At 47.5% G+C, this 22,617-nt stretch overlaps 1 protein-coding gene across 1 annotated transcript in view; it reads left to right on the top strand.

The window, feature by feature from the left end:
* Positions 1-22,381, top strand: part of KLHL29 (kelch like family member 29) — a 316,093-nt gene extending 293,712 nt beyond the window's left edge. Inside the window, exons 12-14 of the mRNA XM_088520134.1 lie at positions 4,730-4,923; positions 13,383-13,527; positions 21,702-22,381. Coding sequence (XP_088376260.1) covers positions 4,730-4,923; positions 13,383-13,527; positions 21,702-21,885 — 523 coding nt within the window. The 3' untranslated portion in view covers positions 21,886-22,381. The remainder of the gene's footprint in view (positions 1-4,729; positions 4,924-13,382; positions 13,528-21,701) is intronic.
* Positions 22,382-22,617: the final 236 nt, after the last annotated feature.

The following is a 22,617-nucleotide window of genomic DNA, read 5'->3' as shown; positions in this document are numbered from 1 at the left end:
GTGCTGCCTCCACAAGAATCCCACCTAATTCAGTAGATGTTTTCCCATCAACTTCAGTGGAATTGAGATTTTTTACCCTTTATCTGCCATTTGGCGACAAAGAGACAGTAAAACTCTATTTTGACAGCGAATATTACGGGGCTATAACAAACAGACAGGTAGGAGTCATTCATTCCTCGGGTTAAAGCAATGTGGAGTGCCAGGCGGGCTGAGTTATAAGTCCATTCTCATGCATATACGCGGGTCTGCATCTGAGGAGAGTTATGTTGTTGGAATGAATATTTAGGGAAATAACGGAGCGGCGGCAGCTCTCGATCAAGCCCCTCTGGCAAGTTGCTGTGTGACAAGAAGCGAGTCATTAGGTACGAGGCGAGAGCGAGTTACACTCTGCGTCTCCTCCTGAGATAGGAGTGGAGTGGGGAGGCGGGGAAATGAAGTGGATCAAGGAACCAGGGTTTTAGATAATGGATGGGCCTCGTAATATATGCAATTTGAGAGCCGGAGAGACCGCATAGGCTGACAAGTGAATATATGTGCCTGAAAGTGTGGAAATGTGGGCGCTTTGTGGTTATTATCTGTCTGAAGGACAGAGGGAGATGAATCCCCTTGACCTGACAGCACTTCTACAATAGGGTTGTCTTAAAATTGGGAGATTACTTCAGCTGGCAGCGTGTGCTGGGAAGGCATTCGGGAAAAAAAAAAAAAAAAGAAATGTAAAAGTAAGCTTTATAGGCTTTATAAACTGCTTCAGAACCTACTGTTTTATTGATGGCTTAAGAAAATTAAATATATAGCCTTGTCCAAGAATAGTTTATTAAGCTCCTCAGAAGAGTCAGAAGAAAATAAAAAAGGCAAAACCCAGTAATCCGTAATATGATTTTAAACATCATGTGAATCATCTGCAGAGCAGATCAATATGACTCCGTACAGCTTTATTTTAAATAGTAGATTTCCTGCAAACAGGATTAAATAATATATAAGGAACCGGAAGGTGGTTGGCTGTAAGATACTGACCACGATGCAAGGATTTTCTAAGTGTGAATAAATGAAGATACTTGTGAGGCTCCCTAATGTGGAAGGAGATAAATTCAGAGGCTGCACTGAGGGGAGTAGTAGTGTTTTCAGGCATTTAAAGAGCTCAAAAGTGAACAAGGCAGAGAAGCAAATGACACAGCGTGACGTGAAGAGTGTTTCTGCTGTAGCCATTGGGGTCGTAGCCAAAGAATGAGAAAGTGGGCGCTAAACAAAGTGAAGCCAGAGGAGGTCGTGCCCGTAGACGTAATCCTTTGGAAAGGGGATTTTTGAGTGCGCTCTCCTCCACCCCAGGCTGGATTTTCAGAGCACTTGCAGGCCCTTCAGTGTCTAAATAGCACCCAAACCAGATCACAGCCACTGTATGGGGACAGGTGACATCCCCATGGCCTCGCACGGTGACAGGACAGGGAGGGACACCCGGGTCCCACATGTGATGAAAGGGGGAGCCTTGCAGGGCCACAGGGACTGATCCCAGAGCACGGGCCAACGTGCGAGGGCCTTGTGTGAACATGGGCTCGACCCATCACTGCAGAGCCAGCCCGGCACGTCCCCGGGAGACGTCCTTGAAGCTCCGCAGACGAAAGGCCTCGTGGATGCAGCAGAGCCGGAGGGAGCCGTGGAGGAGAGGGAAGAAAAACCTTTGCTTGGATTGAAGCCAGCTCCCATTAAGTGTCCGTCCACGGCTTCAAACAGGGAAATCAAATGCAAAGCTTGACTAATAGGAAGAGATCAAAATGATTAGTTTTTCAAATCAGTCCCCTCCGTGCTGGCCCCAGGGTAGAGCTGGGTGTTAACGGTGGCAGAAGATCCTCCTCGCGCTGGTGGCCGTGGGGCTGAGGCATCTCCAGCCCTGACGTGACAAATGGAAAGGCCGGGGGGCTGGAGAGGGGAGGCAGTTGCCATCATTTCCTACCCTGCAAGGTTAGGAAGGCTCCACTTCATTCATTTTTGAACCAATTTAGTTAATCTGGTGCAAATCCCTGTGTGAACACATTACGAGCTGAGTTGAGATAAACCAAAATGATGGAAACCTGCCTTGCAGTGGGAGACTTAAGAAGCTTAGACTACTTAGTTTATCCCATAGAAGGTTAAGAGGCGACTTTATTATTTTCTGCAGGTCTGTACGTGGAGGAGAGAGATTTGATAGCAGACAACTTTATAATTTAACAGGAAAAAAATTTGCTATCCAGTGGGTGGGAGCTGAAGCTAAACAAAAATGAGACAAGAAATCAGCTGTACAGTTTTACAAGGAGGTAATGAACCAGAGGAACAAACTCGAAGGGATTGAAGGACTTGATGGATGGAGGGAAATTAGGTATCAGGAGGCCTTAAAGGCACCTATGTCTTATCTTCAACCCCAAGGAGAATTCAGACACTTGGTTAAGAGGATTGCTTTACTGGGCCTATCCAAAATCCAAGCTAGATGCCCGTGTTAGGTGGACAAGGAATGGTTTCCATCTGCTTAATGGCTCAGAGAAGATTTTTTGAAACCAAAGGGTGCTCAAGACAAGTACACGTGCCTTAAGCTGCCCCGTGTGCACCTGCATCCTGTAGATTTGCAGCCTTTGGCTCTCAGTGGATAAGGTGAAACTGGTCATTTTTGGTTCCCCATGGCAGGGACAGAAGAGCAAGAGGCAAAAAGGCCAATTCTGTCATTGCAAGAACATAAACAGAGCAGCCAAGGTGGGGGAAAAACTGGGTACAGAGAGCCTGGGATCCCAACTGTGAAATTCATCCAGAAAAGGAACTATTTATAATTAGAATCTTTCTCCAACATTCCTGGACAACATTGTCCTCACCCTCACACAACCCACAACAGATTTAGAAGCTGTAACCCTTCCTTCTCCTGAAAGCACATTAGAAAGACCAGCAAGTCAGCTGCTGTAATATCCTGGAAGTTGAGGAATTACTAAACCAGTATCTATCTTCCTCAAATTTCTGTTTCTTTGACTGATTTTGAATGAATTATAACCCATTTCTTAATCATTTTTTTTCATTCAATAATAAAACAAATCAACATCAACAATAAGTTACCAAGCCCAAAATAACTGAAATAAATAGGTGTGTTAGCAAAGCGTAACCCAACAGCAGTGTATGAAGCTGTTCATATTATGTGACATTTTTGCATATCTGCTAGGATGGGAGTGCCACGAGCGTTGTGGGCAAATACAAGAGATCCAGCATATGGTGCCTTACATTTAAGAGCTCTTTATGTAGCCAAACATGAATCTGCCGTCATCTTTTCAGTGTCAAACTTTAAAAATTACCCAACATAGGTGGGCCCCTTACTGTGTTCCATATTGTTTAAGCTTGTTATATTTCACCACTTTGATCGCTTTATTGTAGGTGAATTTAATATCTCAATAGCTAATTTAGAACATTGTAAATAGCTGTTGTCTGTGCTCATTTTAAGGGACTTTTGCTCATTTTGTTAGTTAAAATTCACCTCCCTTGTACTTTTCCTTCATTTTTATGGGCTTATTAATTATTTACAGTTATAGTACTTGAAAAGTTATTAATGCATTTTTCGTGAAGCATTTTATTTTGTGCCACCTCCATCATTTCCATCTTTTATCCCGTTTATTTTCCTCAAGTCTGGGCATGGGGAATTTGAGAGATGTTACAGAAGGAGATTCCCCAGTCAGTAAATCACTTGTTACTGATGGATTCGTGGACACAGATTCATTTAATGTTTGCATGTTGCATATCACTAATATCAAGAGCAAAAGCCCTGAGTGGGTGATGAGGGCTTCTCTTCTTGCAGTCAACAATCCTGAATAATCGCTACCCAGGAAACTCTCATTTGACTGACTGTGCCATTACATGGAAATATTGAAGCCTAAAACTCATATCCCTTTCCACTGTCTCCAAGACTCATTTTAGAGCAGCTATTTGGATCCCTGCCACATTATCTTTAACAAAAAAAAAATGACATCTGTACTTGTGACATTGTCTAAAATGAGTCTTCATCCATGGATTATTAACTGCACATCCCTTATGGTCAATGGCTTAATTAAATCAGATACTGATGACCTTAAAACCAATTTAGCAGTTTAATGAGTACTCTTTTCTATTTGCTTCATGTCAAATCTGGATGCAATGGTGAAATCTTATTCCAGCATTAGCATTTGCAGCAGTTTGCAGCGGAGTGCAGTAGCTTGCTTTGCACAAAGGAAATTAGATGGAAGCAACTTACTCTAGCACAAAATGTGCGTCGCTGGTCGGGTAGGGGGAGTGAAAAGAGCTATGGGGTTGGTTATGTGGCAGGTGAGACGTGTTCCAGCAGCCGAGCAGCTGAAGTGCATTAACAGTTGCCTGCCTGCGGTTGCTATTGGATATCGCTGCGCTGATTTGCAAGAATAATCTCATTGTATACTCATTAATAGAAATTAATTAGTGGAAGACATCTCGACAAAGATGTCCTACGTTTCTTTAGCTTGGGCTATAATGGGATTTGAGAGGCATACACGGAGAACGGCACTAGCTTTCTCTGGGCTTTTACTGAGGCTTTAAAGGCTCAGAAAAGGCATTAATGACAGTGTTTACCAAGTGCTTGCATTGGTGTGACGGCAGAAGATACATGTGCACCTTTCTGCCTGTCAAACGGCCTCCCCGTCACCCGCGGCTGCCTGTCTGTCTGTCCTGCCCCGCCGTTTCCGCGTGGCCCAGCTCACTGTGGTCGCTGCCGCCGCAGGTACGACACGATCACGAACCAGTGGGAGACCATCGCTCCGCTGCCCAAGGCCGTGCACTCGGCCGCCGCCACCGTCTGCGGCGGCAAGATCTACGTCTTCGGCGGCGTCAACGAAGCCGGCCGCGCCGCGGGCGTCCTGCAGTCCTACGTGCCGCAGACCAACGCCTGGAGCTTCATAGAGTCGCCCATGATCGGTAAGGCGCGCGCGGCGGCGGCCCGCATCGTGACCCAGCTCTCTGCGCTCCAGGTGTTTTAGGGCCTCCGTGGAAAGCGGATGAGTCGGCGAGGGGGAGCCGTTGGTGGCAGATTGGCAGGAAGACAGGGTGTATTAAACCATAGAGGCAATTATCTGGATTTGCTACTGGAGGCAATTGTCACTCATTAATAGAGCTAGTTATCAGCTACAAGTGAGGAGTTCAAAGTAGAGGAGAAAGGAAAGCAGTTATTAGACATGGACAACTAGTAATTTTAGATCCAAAAAATCACAAAGTGCAGTGAAACTTGGTTCTCGCGTCATGTGTTGCTTCGTGCTTAAAACAACCCCAGTCACTTAATGGATTATTAGGCGAGTGTTTGTTAAAGTGCCGCCTGTCCTGGGGGATGGGGAGGTCACTCGTAACTGGGATTTATCGGTGGCGTTCAAAGTCACGCGCGCTTCACAGCCTGCAATCCCCGAGACAGGTGGATTATTAAAACCGCCTTTATTAGTCATGTTTATGATGCCCCAGGGCTCCCTTTGCGTTTTACAGAATAAAGAGCAAGACAGGAGCGCAAGTTCTCCCAAGCAGCAGCACTGAGGAGGTGCAGACTCCCCTCAGAACTTGCCGTAGTGCTTAGCAGGTCACGACCTATCTGCTCTCTTGCTCCCCGAGGTCTTCAGGCCATTGGGAAGTGGGGCGAGAAGTTCAGCCTCACAAAGTCACTGCTGTCCCCATGCTCAGTGCAAGAGGGTGGAGAAGGAAGGAAGGACGGAAGGATAAGGTCCGAGGTGACTTGTTTAAAAACTGTGTAGTTGCGATATTCATCCTGGTAGGGTGAGTACGAGGAGCAAGACACGAACTATGGGACGAGAGCGACGTGGTTCCAGGTGAGAGTGTATCCTAGGGGCTGGAATAAGCTGTCCTTTCGTTTTAGCTTGCTACAGTTATTCCACATCTCTTCTTGGGGTTGGAAATGGTCCCGAGGAGGCCCACACGGCCCTGGCTTCCCCTGCGAAGGCAGCGTGGCTGCTTTCCTAGTCCCTGGCTGCTGTTTGTGTCCAGCCTAACATAACATGACATGCATATGATGCAGCATGAAGCGCCCAGCGGGAGGGCGTTAACCAGAAAAAGTCATGTTTATGTAATACAGCAGGGCAAACAAACCTATTTCCCGGCTTTTTCCATCACATGGGCTCCAGCTGCTGCTGTTCATTTAATCCGCTGACTGACAGTGTGAGGTTTTCCTGTACGCAGAGCATATTGCAAAAAATGAATGCATTATGCAAAGAGGTTCTCCTTTCCCTTACCGAACTAGTGTGAGTGCCACAGGAGCTAAGAATTCATTCCCTGGGCTTATTATACTGTCTAGCAGGCATCAACACCAGGCGTGCTTGGAAAAATCATCCTAACCATCCAGAGATGGGTTCATCATCCCTTGTTGAAATAGACATGTACCATTTCCTAACAAAATTACATGAAGGGCAACGGGTGCAGTTAAAAGATAGCATTGGTAGGGGTTTGGGGGTAAACAAAGTTAATTAGTTAAGCTGAAAGCATAAAATATATGATGAAATACTGAGTTCTCGGGTGGATTTGTTAGGAAATAAATAACGCCACTTTGTTTGCAAATAAAGCAAAATAACACAAAGCCTGAAAAATTGCACCCCAGCGGAGAATGTCTGGGAGACTGAAGTGATGCGATCCTTGATCTTCACTAAAAGGCTGTGAGAATACTGGAAATGTACTTTTATTTCTGCAACTCCGGAAGAACCACAGCATCATCTGTATTTCTACGATATACCCCAAGAACGGAATGATATTCCAAGTGCAGTAGAGTCAACCTTCATTTAAAACAAAGAGGGAGTAGGAGGGAGTCTTGGAGTGCTTTTTATAAAATGGAGATGAGCTGAACTCTGATACGATCATTCCTGGGGTGCTGTTGACAGCCCTAAGGCATTTTTTGTGAGTATTTGTGAATTCTTCAGCTGTCCCTCTGAGCTAAGTAAACTGAGACATCTGACAGCGAGTTCTGTTGTTTAAGGTCACTCCAGAGATCAATGAAACCTGTTTACCTCCAAAAGGATAATGGATTATTTAAAAACACCTCGAGCATGCTCAAGCACTCAGCAGTAGATGCAGGTATGGACAAGGTCCCAGGCGTCTGGAGGGTTTTAGAGCAGCTTCAAGTCCCTGTGGTGTTTCCCAGTGCCCGTAGCCTGCAGCCTGGCACACGCGTGGCCCAGAGCCCCAGCCCAGCCAGCACCGGCACCCACTGTGGAAAGGGAAGGGGCCTTTTTAGGCCAAGCAGAGCCCTGCTGAAACCAGCTGGGAGCTGAAATCCTGCCCGTGCAGAACAGAGAGGAGGTGGGGAGCGACAGCGCTTCCAGGAGCCCAGCCTCTGCTCCGCTTGGATTGCTTGTAAGAAGCAGCAGCAGCCTCAGCCTCTATTTATTCTTAAGCCACAACCTGCCGTAAGGTGTTGGATGTGGATTCCTGTGCAGTAGGATGAAACTAGGGCCCCCGACACGTTGCACACGGCTGCAGTAGTAGCCTTTGGGCAGGAGAGGAGTTTGATTGCACACACATGTTCGGAGAGGAGCTGTTTTTTTCCCTCACTTCCCCATCTTTCACCACACTCTCTATACCCCGTTTTTGGAGCTGGCAGATGCTCTTGCAGCAGCCAAGCCCACAGCTTGATATTAGGGAGGTAATGAAGCCTCCCAGGACCTTCATACTGCACGTGGTTGGGAAACCCATGTCCCCTGCTTGTGTTCCTAGCTGTAGGAAATTTGTTGCTCTGGTCCTACCACAGCAAATGAACCTAGCCCACATACCTGCAGTGCCTGCTGCCCCTTGTTAATTAAGTCCTATATAGCTCTGCTAAAAATGTATTCCATGCCCAGCCTCCTAAGGTTTGCCTACTTAATAAGATGGCCATAGACAAGCCAAAGTCAGGCCACTAAAATATACTTCCTTTTTTTATTTTTGCTGCTTGGAACAGTCAGCGTCTGCACTTGCGGAATTACAAATTTTGATTAGTGTTTCTGGTTTGCAAGAAGAACAAGTTATGATTATTCGTCTCTGTGGCTTGTCAGAAGAACGAATTATATTTATTCATCGCTATTACTAAATTTTAAAATCTGGTGAGAACTAGGGTCAAGGAGGTCAAAGATCTATGGGCCTTTCTGGTTTCTAATACAAAATCTTAATTCCTTACCATGCCATTTACCTATGGAGGGAACTGTGGAGTTTGTAGGTTTCAGGAGGTTTTCTCAATCCTTGTGAGATCACCAGGACAGACAAGTAAGAATTCCCTTAGAGCACAAGTCCACTGTCCATTTTTACCTGCTGTGTGGCCCTACACTGCCATATGGACTGAATCCTTCCCACAAAGGAGAGCAGACAGGCAGCCATGAGAAATGGATGGGGAGCAGTGGCATGACCAGCCTTTGGACCAGGGTCTTGCCTCCTTTATGCTCCTGAAAGCACAAAAAGTTGAGGGAAGACAACCCATCATGATGCCAATCTGTGTAGGGCTGGCAAGGGAAGCTGCTGATGGCCCTAGAAGAGCACAAGCATAGGGTAAGTTTGGCTTCTTCCTCGCCTTCCCTTTCTCAGGAGGGCTCCAAGTGTTAAATAAGGTGATGCCAGGCACATTTGGGCCTCAAAAAGAGCAGATGAGCTGCCTAAGAGAGGCATCTTGTGCATGGCATCCTTGCCCTCCAGGATCATTTTCAGTGTTTTTAAAAACTCGACAAGACAGTGCAGGGTGCAGGGCAAGCCAGGCTTCAGCCCCAAGGTCCGTTACACATCTCAGGACAGGCCCTGAGGTTTTTGTTGTTTCATACAACAGTCTGAAAGGACAAAGTGCTCAGTGATGTGCCCAACCTCAGCAGGAGGTGCATGTAAGAAATACCTGGAAAATAATTTTAGCAGAGTTTGTGTGCTTCTACCACAGTGTTATATGGCTTATATACTTAGAATGCACAGTCATTCCCATGAATTTATTTTTGGACTTTACAAGGGAAGTCAGATGTACATCTTGGCTTGTCCATCTCCGCAAGACAGACAGCTCTGCGCCTGTGCCATGCATTTAGCCAGCTGTCCCTTAAAAGTGTTAAAGCAGCAAGTGTTCCTCTCTTTCATCAATGTTTTTCCATAGTTCTCAAGATTTTTCGGTGTTCAACTCGATTTTTTCTTTCCTTTGCCTCCATTTCTTCTCCACATATGCCGTATTCTTCATCAAAAATGACTTCTCCTTGATGCTCCCCCTGCAGTCTGCCCATTTTTCAGCAAAGTCACTTTTTTTGTATTTGTTTATCACATATCCTGCCCCTCACCTCTTGCTTCTCTGTTATTGGCACATTCTGGTGAACTCTTCATTTCATTAACATTTTCCTGGTAAATGCAGTGCTGAGAACTGAACCATCATTGCAGGTGGGGCCTACTCCTCCATTTCTCAAATGCAGCAAAACAAAATACAGCATTTTCAGCTGAAAGCAGTGGACTTCTGGGCCTCTGAAGATGGTTCATTCAAGAGTGACTGGGGGAATTATTGGGTATCGTGACCAGTTGGACAGTTAGGAGAGCCCAGCCAGCGTGAGAGGGAGTTCTGTGTTTGCCTAACCTGGTGGAACAGGCTGCCCAGAGAGGTTGTGGAGTCTCCTTCTCTGGAGATCTTCCAAACCCGCCTGGATGCCACCCTGTGCCACGTGCTCTAGGTGACCCTGCTGGAGCAGGGGGGTTGGACTAGATGATCTCTAGAGGTCCCTTCAAACCTCAGCCATTCTGGGATTCTGTTTCACCTTCCATCTGGTCACTTGTGGCCCGGCTGCCTCCTCTTGCCGAGTGCTGCCCGGCCGGTGCCGCGGCGCATCCCGTTGGGCCCGTTCCTGGGGTGGCCCCCAGCGAGCTGCTCGTCCCGCCGGCTCCTCCTTCCTTGGGCCTCGCGCCGCCCTGCCCGCGCGGCCGCAATCCCGGAGCGGCTGCTCCTTGCAGGAACTGCTGCCCGGCCTCGCCAGCAATGCGGGGATCAGCCCGCAGGCTCCGGAATGTCCTCTTATCCACTGCCATGCCAGCCTGGAGCTGGTCTGCTGCTATTCAGGGGGAGGAAGAGGCACGTACTATTAAAAGCAACTCAGTTCCTACTGACTAGTCGTCTTTCACCGGCCTGTTCCATCACGTGCATCTATCTGCCCTAGCCTGCTGGAGTCCTTTGTGATGGAGCTTGACTGCTGGCGTGGCCCTGATCAAGATCTTCCAATTGGTTTTGTTTTTAATAGCCGTTTTCCAACATGAAGGGCTGACACCATTCACTTCAATGTCACTTCAGCCTCCAACCCAATGCTGTACTGGGAGGTGACATAAGATATTTAAGTAACCATGAGAGGGACAGCAGGATGCTGATGCTTGGCTGTATCACACTCACAGAATCCCAGAATGGTTGAGGTTGGAAGGGACCTCTAGAGATCATCTAGTCCAACCCCCCTGCTCCAGCAGAAACACCCAGAGCACGTGGCACAGGGTGACATCCAGGTGGGTTTGGAAGATCTCCAGAGAAGGAGACTCCACAACCTCTCTGGGCAGCCTGTCCCAGGGCTCTGTCACCCTCACAGGAAAGAAGTTCTTCCTCACATGGAGATGGACCTTCCTGTGTATATAGTAATATAAGAACCAAAAAACCACATCACAGGCAACGTGGCAGTTGCTGCGTTAGGAGCACACGGGTCAGCTAAGTTATCAATGGCACATGAAGTGCACCTCCAGCTCAAGGAGTCTGCTCAGCACCCCTTCCTGGAATGACTGGTAGCCAGAAGAACAGAAATACTTGTGCATTTTCCTTTGCCAAGACTAAAATATAGTGATGCCATGATGTTATCCACATGGAGAGAAGAGTACTTTTACCTATTATCTCCTTTACATTTACTCTGCCTTTTAGTCTCATATGCACTTGCAATCTTGGACAAATCCCACCTAATCTTTTCCAACTTGAACTGCACTTCAGTAGGTGACAACCTCAGTGCTTGCATTTCATTCTGGGGGAGCATTGGTAATCCCCTGCCCTGCATGAGCTCGCATGCATGCCCAGTGGTGTTGACCAAAATGCCCAAGCAGCTTTTGCAGAATTAGGCTCCCCAACCATCCTGTCCTCCTGTGAAAGACTTTCAGCAGTGACAGAAGTTGGTGTCTGTTTTGTGTCTACATGAGGCTGCCGAGCCTTGGAAGGGCTAATAGCAAGGGGAGGGTGTGGAGAAGAAAGGCTGAAGGTGACCATGGCCCTCCATGCTTAGGCAGCAGGAAAGCCAGCTTGAGTTTTCCAAGCTCACCGGTGCCAGTGAATAATTTCTGCCTCATAGTAACAAAGCAAAAATAAAACATCTTCTTTTCTCTCTACCTGTCTCTGGAGTGGTCTCCCTCATGCCTCTCTGTCTTATCTTCATCGGGATGAGGAGATTTTTTGCTTCACACTTCTCCCTTCTTGAAAGAAGCAGCAGAGATTTCCCTGTTTTGCTATCTCAGACCTGCTTTATATCAATTTATGAAATTGTAGCTAAAGCCAAAAGCAGTCAAAAGACAACAGATAGGTGATGTATTGAAAAATTGATGAGACTCAAACATGATTGCCTCTTAGAAAATAAAAAGAAAGAAAATCAGACTGCTTGCTTTAAAAGAAGGGGGAAAAAGTCACTATAAAAATAACCAAGGGGTTTCCCTCTTCTTCTTTGACAAAAAGGAACGTTAAGTCAGTGATTCAGTCTCTTGAGAAGCCGCTTTCTGCCTTGAGGGAGCCCCATATAATTTCCCTGTGAGATTTGGGAGTTGAATTCCGAGCTCTTTTTTTATGGGAGAGTTTCTTTCTTTTGTAAGATAGTGTCAGTCAAAGGAAAAAAAAAAAACAGGAAAGCATGGTAATTAAAAATGGAAAACTCCTGATGCGTTCTTTAGCTGGAAAAAATGTCACATATGCAAGTCTGATTTGGAAAGGGATGTGAGCCGCGTTGTTAGGACAGATAAGTCCTTCTGATGAATTGCAGTGGCTTAGTGGCACTGAGAAGAAACTGAATACGCCTTGTTCTATTTTCTGGATGAATTAGTTTCTTCCCATCTGTTCCCAAGGATCAGTGACGTTTTCCTAATGCATCCATGTTTTCTGACATATGCCTGGAGATACTCAGCCTAACAGGAGCCCGGCTTTAACCCGTGACACATTTTGCCCCTTCTGCCGCCCCACACATCCCCTAGACCCAGCCCTCAGGCCACATCATCGCCCTGTTGATCTGAAGCACAAAACCAAAACATTCTGCTCCTAGTTAAACCAGCTCAAAGGCCAGTTAAGGAAATTGAGAGGCCAACCTTTTCCTGAGCATCTAACAGCACTGATTTCGGAGAGGCTTGAACATATAGTTGCTTTGGGAGAATGTTTTCTTTAGGAATTGCAAAAGATGCTTCCCGAGACACCCGGGAAGTGTCCGCTTCATGCTCCGAAGAGCTTTGGCACCGATGCTGCTCAGAGCCCTAGTTGTGAGAATTATTTTAACTACAGCAAAGCAATGAATTTACCCTTCTTTTGTTCCCCAGGACTCCTGAATTACTGATTAAAATACTGCACTGCCTTAATACAGACACCATCCTGAGACATTTCAACTCAGCTGGCTAGCATTTAATAAGGTGCAAATGTGCTTATGGTGAGGTGGCAGCATCCAGGACGAGTCAGCTCATTAAATTAGGACTTGCTTTGTTCAATGATTTTATGGTTAGCTTTACCAGATATGTTTTAGTAAATCTGCGGCTTGCCCAATAGTTTTTAAGTGTGGTTTTAACTGAGAAGGAATTTGCTTAATAGAAACCCCAACCTCACACTGTTTGCTGCTGGAGTGCAGGACTGTTCAAGGGCCTTCCCACATCGGAGAGTAAAAATGCAGCTGAACTTAAGTGACAAATGAAGCAGGGAGGTAGGGGGGGGATATCAGGTGTCTCCTGGGTTGTGTGAGTGACCCTCCCACCAGCAGAAGTGACACAGGAAAGACAAGAACCTACCTGGGGACATCACTGAGTGGGACTTGGCACCGTGGGCTCCCCTGCTCTGGGCCCCGAGACAGGGAAGGATCTGAGTGAAAATTTGCAGAGATGCAAAATCCTGTAACAGTTGTCCTGTTAACTGGGGATGGAAGAGCCGCCCTTCCCAGGCAGCTCCAGGAGATCTGGTGAGAGGAAAACCGTGATTCCCGGCTTGGAGGGAGGTGCATCCAGGGGAGGGCTTGCACTGGCCACCTTTAAAAGTGCCTTTGCGAACTTGAACGAGCAGAAACAAGGAATCGTCCCTCATTTTTCTTCCCCTAGCCTTGGAGGTTTAGAGAAACGTGACTTATCTGTAAATAAGGGGAATGTATAAGTAAAAACCGGTCTCCAAACTGGAGCCTAAAACTGATCTCAGTGTTGCTTTCCGTTGACAGATAACAAATACGCTCCCGCAGTCACTCTCAATGGGTTCATCTTTATTCTCGGAGGAGCTTATGCGCGAGCAACCACCATCTATGACCCAGAGAAAGGCAATATTAAAGCAGGTCCCAACATGAACCACTCCAGGCAGTTCTGCAGGTGAGAAAAAAAAAAACATTCAAATGGAATTACCGCTGCCTTCGTATTCTTTTTTTTCCACTGAAAAATGACCTTGTGCTGCCTTGTAGCGAGAGGGGCAGGGGAAGGGATGCCTGTGCCATAGGGGTGTTTTCCATATGGATTTCTGCATGTCTGGGGACGCGGCGTTTCCAGGAGGCGCTTGCAGGGTCCTGCTGTGGCTCGTTTGTCTCCTTGTGCTGCAGGGAGGGAGGGATGTACACGGGGTTCTGCTTCCAGCAAACCCCCTAACGCTGTTTTCCACACTTGGACGATAAGTGCCTGCAGTCTGTGAGCCTGCCAGGGTGCAGAACAGGTTTGGCTTTTTACTAAACAGCTAGAAGAGCTTTGAAAGAAGAGTGCCCACCAAGCGCCGCGTGCCGACGTTCGTTATTATTTCTTTATTCTGCTTGTGTTTCGGGCTCGTTTCCCCGACGGGTTGAACAGACTTCCCGAGCTGGACAGCAAAAGTAAAACCTGGAGCCCGCCACAGCTCCCGGTGGGACTCGAAGGCCTTTGGGAAGGAGCACGGGAGCATCATCCACAGCGCGAAGTGGCCGGGTGCCAAAACTAGACCTGTCACCCAGGATGTCCCCAGCGCCTGTCACCAGACAGAAAAAAACATCCCTTCACTTTGCTTTCGTGTATTTAATCCAACCCGTTGATGGAGAAGAGCAGATTCCTTCTTAGTGCTGCACAGTTAGCTCTGGGTGGCTTTTTTTTTGCTCAGCTTTTCCACGTTTTCTGCTTTTTTTCCTTTTTCCAATTTGAGGAGCGCCCTCTCTTGGCTGCTGAGGCAAATCAGCAGTGTTACCAAGAGAGATCAGGAACCCCTCTCTAAATATCCTTCCTGCAGCTAATTAAGCATCGGTTTGGCACTACAAGAAGTGGTGTGTGCCCCGCCTCCACCTTCCAAAGATAGCTTAGTGCATCCCAACCGCTTTCCAAAAAGCACAATTTCAGAAGTTCTTAGGATCTGGGAAGTGTTCAAGGAGATGTGGAAGCTGTGGTCAAAAATATATGAATCAATATGTATGGAAAGAGGGAAAAGGGGAGCTTTAACAGGACTGAATAGGAGGTGTAGGATAAAAACTGGCTGCTGCTAAAGGGAGCTAAGGCAACCAGAGAAGCGTTAGTAGCCAATGGGAGTTAAAAGAAAAAAGGTCATTTTAAACATGTTAGGATTAAATTTGCAACCTTAATCAGTGATAAATCCATTGCAGCTGAGGCTGATGAAGTAGTAAAGTGTGATATAGAACCATTTCATGGATGTTTCTCTTCTGTATTTGGAAGGAGGCATGAAGTTTTGACTCCATATTAATCCGTGGGTGGACCAAAAATGACCATTTACCTTTTTGTAGCAAAAAAAAAGAGATGCAAAAAGAAGCAGAAATTAAATTCTCAAATGAGGCAAACTAGCTATCTTAGACACAGGAGTCTTCGGAGATGCAGCTGAGGGGCTGTTTGATCCACCCTTGTTGATTTTTAATAACTCTTGCAGTTCAGGGGGATTCAGGCAGCTCAGGGCCCTGCCAAGGTGTTTCCCGTATTTTGGAAGGGCGAAAGGCAGGATTTGAGTACAGCAGTAATTAGTTTTGCAGAGGATCAACATCAGGCTAATTGGCCTCATTTGGCTTCATGTTGGTCCTCTGCAAAATAGCGTTAGTTAGTTTGAGATTCCATCAACAAATAACTGAATACTGTTGATATAATGAACAGCAATCCGTGCGGCTTCCTGGAAGATGAGTCTGGTCAAACAAACCTGATGTCTTCTGGTTTTGGGGGGAGTGGAGTTGCTTTTTTGTTTGTTTTGTTTTGTTTTGCAGGAGATTTTTTTTTAGTAAAACATGTCTGGCTGCTAAGACAACTGTGTTGCTATAATATACTGTGATTTCTCCAAGGCATTTGGCTGGTATTATATGGAATTAACAAGGCACACATTAGAGAGATTAAATCTGCTTCATTGACAGATCTCAAAATGTAGTTGTTAATGAGACACTATCACTGAGCAAGGCCATCACTAGCAGCACTGAGTCATTCCTCAGTGCTATTTAATATTTTTACCAGCAATCCCAGCAGCACAGAAGGGTTGAGGTTGGAAGGGAGCTCTGGATCATGTCATCCAACAAGAAGGGTCACCTGGAGCACCTTGCACAAGATCACGTCCAGGTGGGTTTGGAAGATCTCCAGAGAAGGAGACTCCACAGCCTCTCTGGGCAGCTCTGTCGCCCAATCTCAGCAACAGAAAACCTGCTCTCATAGGGACTGCAGGTGACAGCACTGACTGGGTGCATCGTATGAGCACGACCGGGAGATGAAACACGGTGGGAGGCGTTGGTGCTGTTGCCTAGGGCAGTGCTAAGTGGGTCTTGGGTCCACGCACTGACGTGTGCAAATGCCAAGTGAAGGTCGGAGGAGAGCAGCAAGAAGGACCCAGCACTGCGAATCACATCGTTGGCATGAAATATAAGGAGTTTATCAAAGAAATGAGGTGACAGAGGTGACGTGATCGCAGGGACCAGGCGGGATTCTCCCTGTCCTGCAGGCGATGGCGCAGCAGGTTACGGAGGCAGCAAAGCCAAGTTCCACATCCCGGAGCGAGGCCACTTCCCACAGCAGGGACAATTAAACCATGAGCCTTCAAGGGAGAGGGTGAAGTCATGAACACTTGGTGTTTTTAAGATAAGATTAGAGATGTTGCTGAGAGAGATGCTGCCTGGGGAAGAGGCTGCGGCCTGTGTATACAGAGACTCAGATGAACTCAACGCACAGATCCCTTCTGACCTTCGTCTGTGCATCTCCAGATTCCTTGCTCTGCTCATTAGTGTGGATCACATAAACAGGGTTCAAAAGCAGCAACATAAACAGCTTCCTAAAAACTAACTGCATGCTCTTGATCTCCCCTCAGCTGGAGTCATCCAGCACCAAGTTCACTGGGAAAATCTTGACTGCGTTGCTTTTATTCTTATTTGCGCTGTTTTTTAACATGCCAGGAGCTAGTGAGTGTGATCATCTAGAGTATGAAGGACAGAAATGCCTCTCTGCAGACAGGCAAACATCCCTACCCCGGATGCCCTTCAAGGCTTTCTTTTTCCACGAGCAAAAAGAATACGGAATGGGTTTCTATGTATGATTAAAAGCTCCGTACTGGGCCTGCTTCGGGTCCCGTCAACATGCAAATGCAAGCGGGCAGCCGAGACCCTCCACGGGTAACGGCAGCAGCTCCATGGGCCCGGCAGTCATTCCACAGATGCTAATTTAGCACCAGCAATTCCCTGGCGGGCACCAGAAAAGCATTTTCTTCCTCCGCCTCTGACTGTTAACCAGGGAGATTTATTAGTTGGTGCTGCTGAATGGAAATCTTTAATACAACGTAGATGTGAGCACAACAAAAACAGGGTCAGGCTGAGGACTTTAACCCCTCTCCTGGATCCATTTCCTCACTGTGAAGTTAGTGGCAAATCCGGGCATTGGAAGGGGTCGGAACACGGCTCGTTTGGGCTGCTACTCCCAAACGGAGCTGTTGCAGAGCAGGGATCCTCCTGGAGCCCACGGATGGCAAGGCTCAAACCTCCCGGCATATCTGGAAGGGGACATGGGGCTGTGACTACGGCAGACAGCTGGCAAGGACGACAGCAGTGGGCTAATAGCAATAACTTCAGTAGCACTTCGTAACGAGGAAGATTTCTCTGAGCACAAGGGGTAACCGATCCGTGCGGAGTGTGCGGGACGTCGCTGACGTGCAGCGAGCGCCGCTGGTTTCAGCACCGAGTAACGTTGCTGCTCGAGGGGGTGTCGTTAGCAAGGGGAAGAGCTCACACGATACGGGAGAGCCCAGCTGGAAGGTGGCCAGAACACCCACACTAACAGCCCTGCTCCAAGAAGGGCCATGGTATCCTCCTAATTGAGCATGACTAATCCGGACCCTCGTTTATCCATCCCTTGGTAAAGATGACACCTCCGGCAGCTCAGCTCCAACATGTAACACCAGCTGCCAGTGGCAAACACCTCGGGAGACACGCCGGTGTCCGGGCCACCACCATCCATGGGGAGGCCGTTTCGTGTCCACGCTGCAAACCACCACCCAGGTTTCATCAGGAGAGCCCTGCTTAAAGCCACAGCTCGCGGGGTGCTCACGGGGCGCTGACAGCCATCATGGCATTGCCATGACCAGCATGCCCACAAGGTCCTGCCTGTCCCAGGACTTGCTACACTCCATTTGTGAGGATCTCCCACCCGCACTTTTGTCCTCACCAACTCCACTTGACATCTTGTGACAAAGATGAAATTCATGTGCTAATAAACATGGGAAATTTTCTTCTGAGCAGATTCTTTGTAAATCTAACTGATAATATTTAACAGTGTGTTTTGGAGCAGCTCCAACTAAATTACTGGCATGGCACAGAATACCCAAGTGAGGCAGGAGAGAAACTTTGTTTGTAACCTCCAAACATACTAAGTGTCAGTGAATCAAAAGAAGGCACTAATTCAGCCATTTCAAATCACTTGTACAACCCTAGACTTTACAAAATTTCTATTTTTTCTTCTTCTTCAACACTATCACCTAAGATAGGTGAGATCTTTAGGACTAAGCAGGAATTTTTTGGCTTCCAAACCTCTGCCCATTCTGCTATGAGGTGCTTCCAAGGGGAAGGCCCACGATGCTCTGCAGGGGAAGGTGACCAAGCGGAGAAGCTGCTGTGTGGCTGGAGAGCCCCAGATCACAGTGCTAAGCCCTAGGCCTCCACGATGGATGCAGAGAGCTGCTCAGTAGGTTTGCAGGTGTCTAGCTGTTGAGCAGACAGCAAGGCTGCTGTTCACATGTGATTTCGCTGCTTAAAAAGCAACTCAAAGTCAATGACTCCTCTCTGTCCATCAAGTTGCTCAATGGCCGGCTGCCAGAGAATGTCATCTCCACCATCCTCGGTTAGAGAAGAAGTCAAAGGGGTTTCAGATGAAAGCAGCACTCCAAAATTGAGGCAGACAGACATGCACCAAGCTTACATGTCCTCAGCTTCACTGAGATTGCCTTTCAGGGTGTGCTGCAGAGCTTTGGAGGGGGCAGTGGGCGGATTGGAGGGGACCATGTTGCAAGGGGACAGTCACCATGATACTACTGCTCATAGTTTGGGCAGTCAAGGACATCCAGGCAAATAAACTGTGGCTAAGGCTGGAGATGAAGCCTCTCTAAGGAACGGGGAGCAGAAAGCCCGGTCATTAACCTGCTGGCTAATGAATTTGCAAAATGCTGGAACATCATCAAATGGAGGTAATTTTATCCACTCCTTCCAGGAAGACGTTAGATTTGATGAAGATCATCCTCCTCTGGGCACGTTGCTTGATACGTGCGAGTTCGGCTGTTCTTCAGCCACTGCCCTCGGAGCCACCATTGGGTTGTCTTCCATAGTGAGGTCTTATGGCACGCAGCTCCTTCCTCGTCAGCTTCTGGCAGCCTGTAATCATTTCATCTCCCACTATTAGTGGCACCGAGCAATAAACTTGCCTCTTAATTATTGTAATTATTTCTTTCTTTGTATGCCAGCCTTGGTAATGATGTTTCTACAGCAGATGGGATGGAAGACAGGGGAGAAAAGAAATATTGTCACAGTAATGAAGAGAAAGCAATGAATGTGCTACTTTCCACTCACTTTTCTTTGGGTTTTAGGGTCCACTTGAGCTTTCCGTTCCCTAAGGTCTCAGAAATTAACAGTGATTGGCCTAATACTGAAAAGAAATAGCAATCTAAGACTACATTCATAATGGATCTTAAGTACCTACCTGGCACTTAAGTCCTGGAGATGCCCAAGTATCTCTAAAGTCCCCTGCACACGTAAGTATTTGCTGCGTGTCTAGAATTGCCCATTTCTTGAGAGCATCTCACTGGTTTTCTTAGCCTAAGGGAAGCTAAGTGCAACATCAGCCTTAGCTCTGTGTGTGGAGGGGGCAGGTGCTCCTCTAACCACATTGAAAATTCATATGTGGACTTCAAAAGAGAGGATGCAACGCAAGCATCCAGCCAATGCGTTAGGACTACAATAGGAGGCCACAATATTGAATTTCTCAGCCGTGGGTCGAGAGTTTCCTTCAGTACTTGAGCCTGGCTGTTGGAGAACAGGAGGAACATTGGCATCTGTGGCCACACTTGGCTACGCAGGCAGCTTGTAAGGGTTGGAGGTGGCTTAGCTCTTGTTCCAGGGCAAGGGCCCCTTCCCTTCCTTCCCTGCAGGCCAAACACTCCTTCCAGAATGATTTTCTTGGGTGAGGGATAGTGTTGGATAGATCCTGGTATGGGAACTGGTACAACCACGAAGGTCCCTTTCTGTGTGAGGGTGAGGTTGTCCCTGCCAGTAGAGTAAAACTTTTCTGTGGCCATTAACAGGGACAAGATCTGGGTCAGCAGCACTGGGGGGCTGTGGAACCAGGCTCTGAACCCATATCTTATGATTTTTAATTTGATTTTTAGTTCTTTTTTAATAAAATATCTTTCTGGGGGGAGAGGGGAGGGCAGGATTTTATTTGTTTTTCCCCCCTTCACGTGGTGATGTTGTCACTCTAACCCCTCTGCACAGATTTTTCCCCATGCCCAGGTTTTGCCATGGGGCCATCTCTGCATTAGCAAAGCCGGGCGGCCCTGTGCCAGAGAGCAGGCCCTGCTCCCCCGGGCACGTCCCAGCGCCCATCGCTTATTTACAGCACAGCACACGGAGGCACCCTTGGGCCCCGGAGGCTCCACCACAGGAAAAGCAGCATCCAGGGCGCACAAGCGGCGCTGGCAGAGGGCAGGGAGGGCGGTAGCACTAGTGAACGCGTGTGGCGGATTCATCGGGCAGCGAGAGCGCCGAGCTCCCCCTCAGCGCCACACGAGCCCTGGCGCGCGGAGCCGCCCTGCAGGACGGCGCGCGCTTCGCTCCAATCCTCCTCCTCCTCCCTTTCTCCCCAGCATTTCAAAAATAATTATCAGCGGTTCAGTAAGTTCATTAGCAAACTCCCTGAAGAGCCTGGGCTCTGTATCACCCAGCCCCGCTGATTTGTGGATGGGCTCTAATCGAGGGGTTCGAGGCTCTCACTCCCTCCTCCTCCTCTCAGATTAACGGTTATTTTGAAAAGATTCTCATTATTTCCTAGTTCCTGATGGTATCCTGGGAGTGGGCTTGTTTGAACCTCACCACTGTCATGGGAGGTTTAATTTTAATCTAAGTCTTTGATTCTTCCCAAGGACATCAGAGTTTCATGTTCTTCCAAACCACACATTTTGGGTTTTTTCTGGCCATGCTCTTTCGGTCCCCATTTGTTTGGAGGTCATTCGGGGCTCTCTTCTGCGTATGTCACATCTTCCCCCTGTTCCAAAATTAGCTTGAAGAAATAAAAGCTTGCCTCTGCCAAGCTCACGGGTTACTGCCATTCTCTGACAGGGTAGATCCGGGCCACCATCTTTTCTGCAGTTACCTTTGCTGTTACCTCACCCTTCTTAGCCTGACCTCCCCTGTACCCATCCTATCAAACTCTCCTCCTTCCACCTGCAGCCATCCACGCTGCCTCTTCTTCGCAACAGACTTGCATCCAAACACCAGCAAACAACAACCAAAGCCCTATCCAGCTCAACCACTTCTCTGTTTTTTATGGGCCATTTCCCATAGAAGCTCTAGAGCCCTGTTCCACCCAAGAGTCTTGTTCCCTGCGCTTCTGGCCAAACGTGAATTCCTCTGCTCTCCTACTGCCCAGCAAACTCCAGCTCCTTGGAAAACAAAAAGCTGAGCTGCTTGTGGCGTCCTCGCTGCGGGAGGGAAGGGCCCAGAAGAGCAGCTCTAATTACTTTTTCTTTTTTTCTTTTAAGCGTGCATGGTGCTATGGGCAGGCGTAACCCTGGCACATTCGCTGCAGATTTCACGTGTGGGTTGGACAAACTACATCTTTTTTAGCTTAATTGCTGTTGTTTAAGTTCCAGGCAACACTTACCTAGCTGGCAGGAGCACGAAAAGGAGTAATTTGGGAGAGAAACAGAAAAGGAAGAGAAATGCCCACACAGCTTTCTAAAGATAAGAACAAAAAGTGTTTTCACAGTTTACCCTCTTGCTGTAAAAGATTTGTTCTTTTTAAGCATAAAACAGGAACTGCTTGATAAGACGACTAACCAAAACTTTCTTTTTTTAATGTAGCGCTGTGGTTCTCGACGGAAAAATTTACGCCACAGGTGGGATTGTGAGCAGCGAAGGACCCGCGCTGGGAAACATGGAAGCCTACGAGCCCAAGACAAACACTTGGACACTTCTCCCAAACATGCCGTGCCCCGTTTTCCGGCACGGCTGCGTAGTAATCAAGAAGTACATCCAGAGCGGCTGAGGGGAGCGCGGAGCGGGGCCGAGAACTGCCTGTCCCTGCCCCAAGCGGGCGAGGAGGACACTGCTCCTGAACCAACAAACACAGCAGAGACAGACGACCAGTGAACACATCGCTCTAAAGTCTTGAATCGAGTCTACATTGAATGTAGAGAAATCATCCTCACCTTTTGGTGAACCAGGAGCAGAGAGCTCCGTGCTATGTATGATAGTGTAACTTAATAATACAAGTGTGTCACTAGATGTTATAGTGGCACTTGTTCTGGACGTCGGCTTTTGGTCAACCCAGGTGCAATAGAATTTCACATATTTTTTAAGCTGGGGAAGCGAGGAAGAAAATCTGCATTTTACTTCTACAGCTCAAGCTTGATTCTTAAAATAACCATGCAGATTAGTTCTACTGCTACACTTTAGGCATCAGGCTCTTTGGAAGGTCAAAGTGTCCTTACCACTTTGATTCCTACATTTGTTTTTAACAAATACATCCTTTTCAATACCAATGACTGAGATGAAGCTTGTGTGACAGATGGCTCACGTTGATGTCAGTCTTCCATCGGATCAAATGGATAGTTCCGTTCTCTAGAGCAGAGCCCAAAATGGGGGTGAGGTGGGGGCTGGGGGAGCCATTGGAAATGCAATTCCACATAATATGATGAGAAAAAAAAGAAAAAGTAAAAAAGGTCTGTTGGGTTGTATGAGTTTCTGCTGCCTGTGCGTGCACTTGTGGGCAAGGGGT

The sequence above is a fragment of the Tinamus guttatus genome, unplaced genomic scaffold, assembly GCF_059628265.1.
Source record: "Tinamus guttatus ecotype Peru unplaced genomic scaffold, ASM5962826v1 Tinamus_guttatus_pri_ptg000080l, whole genome shotgun sequence".
In the NCBI taxonomy this organism is placed as follows: Eukaryota; Metazoa; Chordata; class Aves; order Tinamiformes; family Tinamidae; genus Tinamus; species Tinamus guttatus.
The sequence above is the reverse complement of the archived record's forward strand: the minus strand, read 5'-3'. Positions and strand labels throughout refer to the sequence as shown.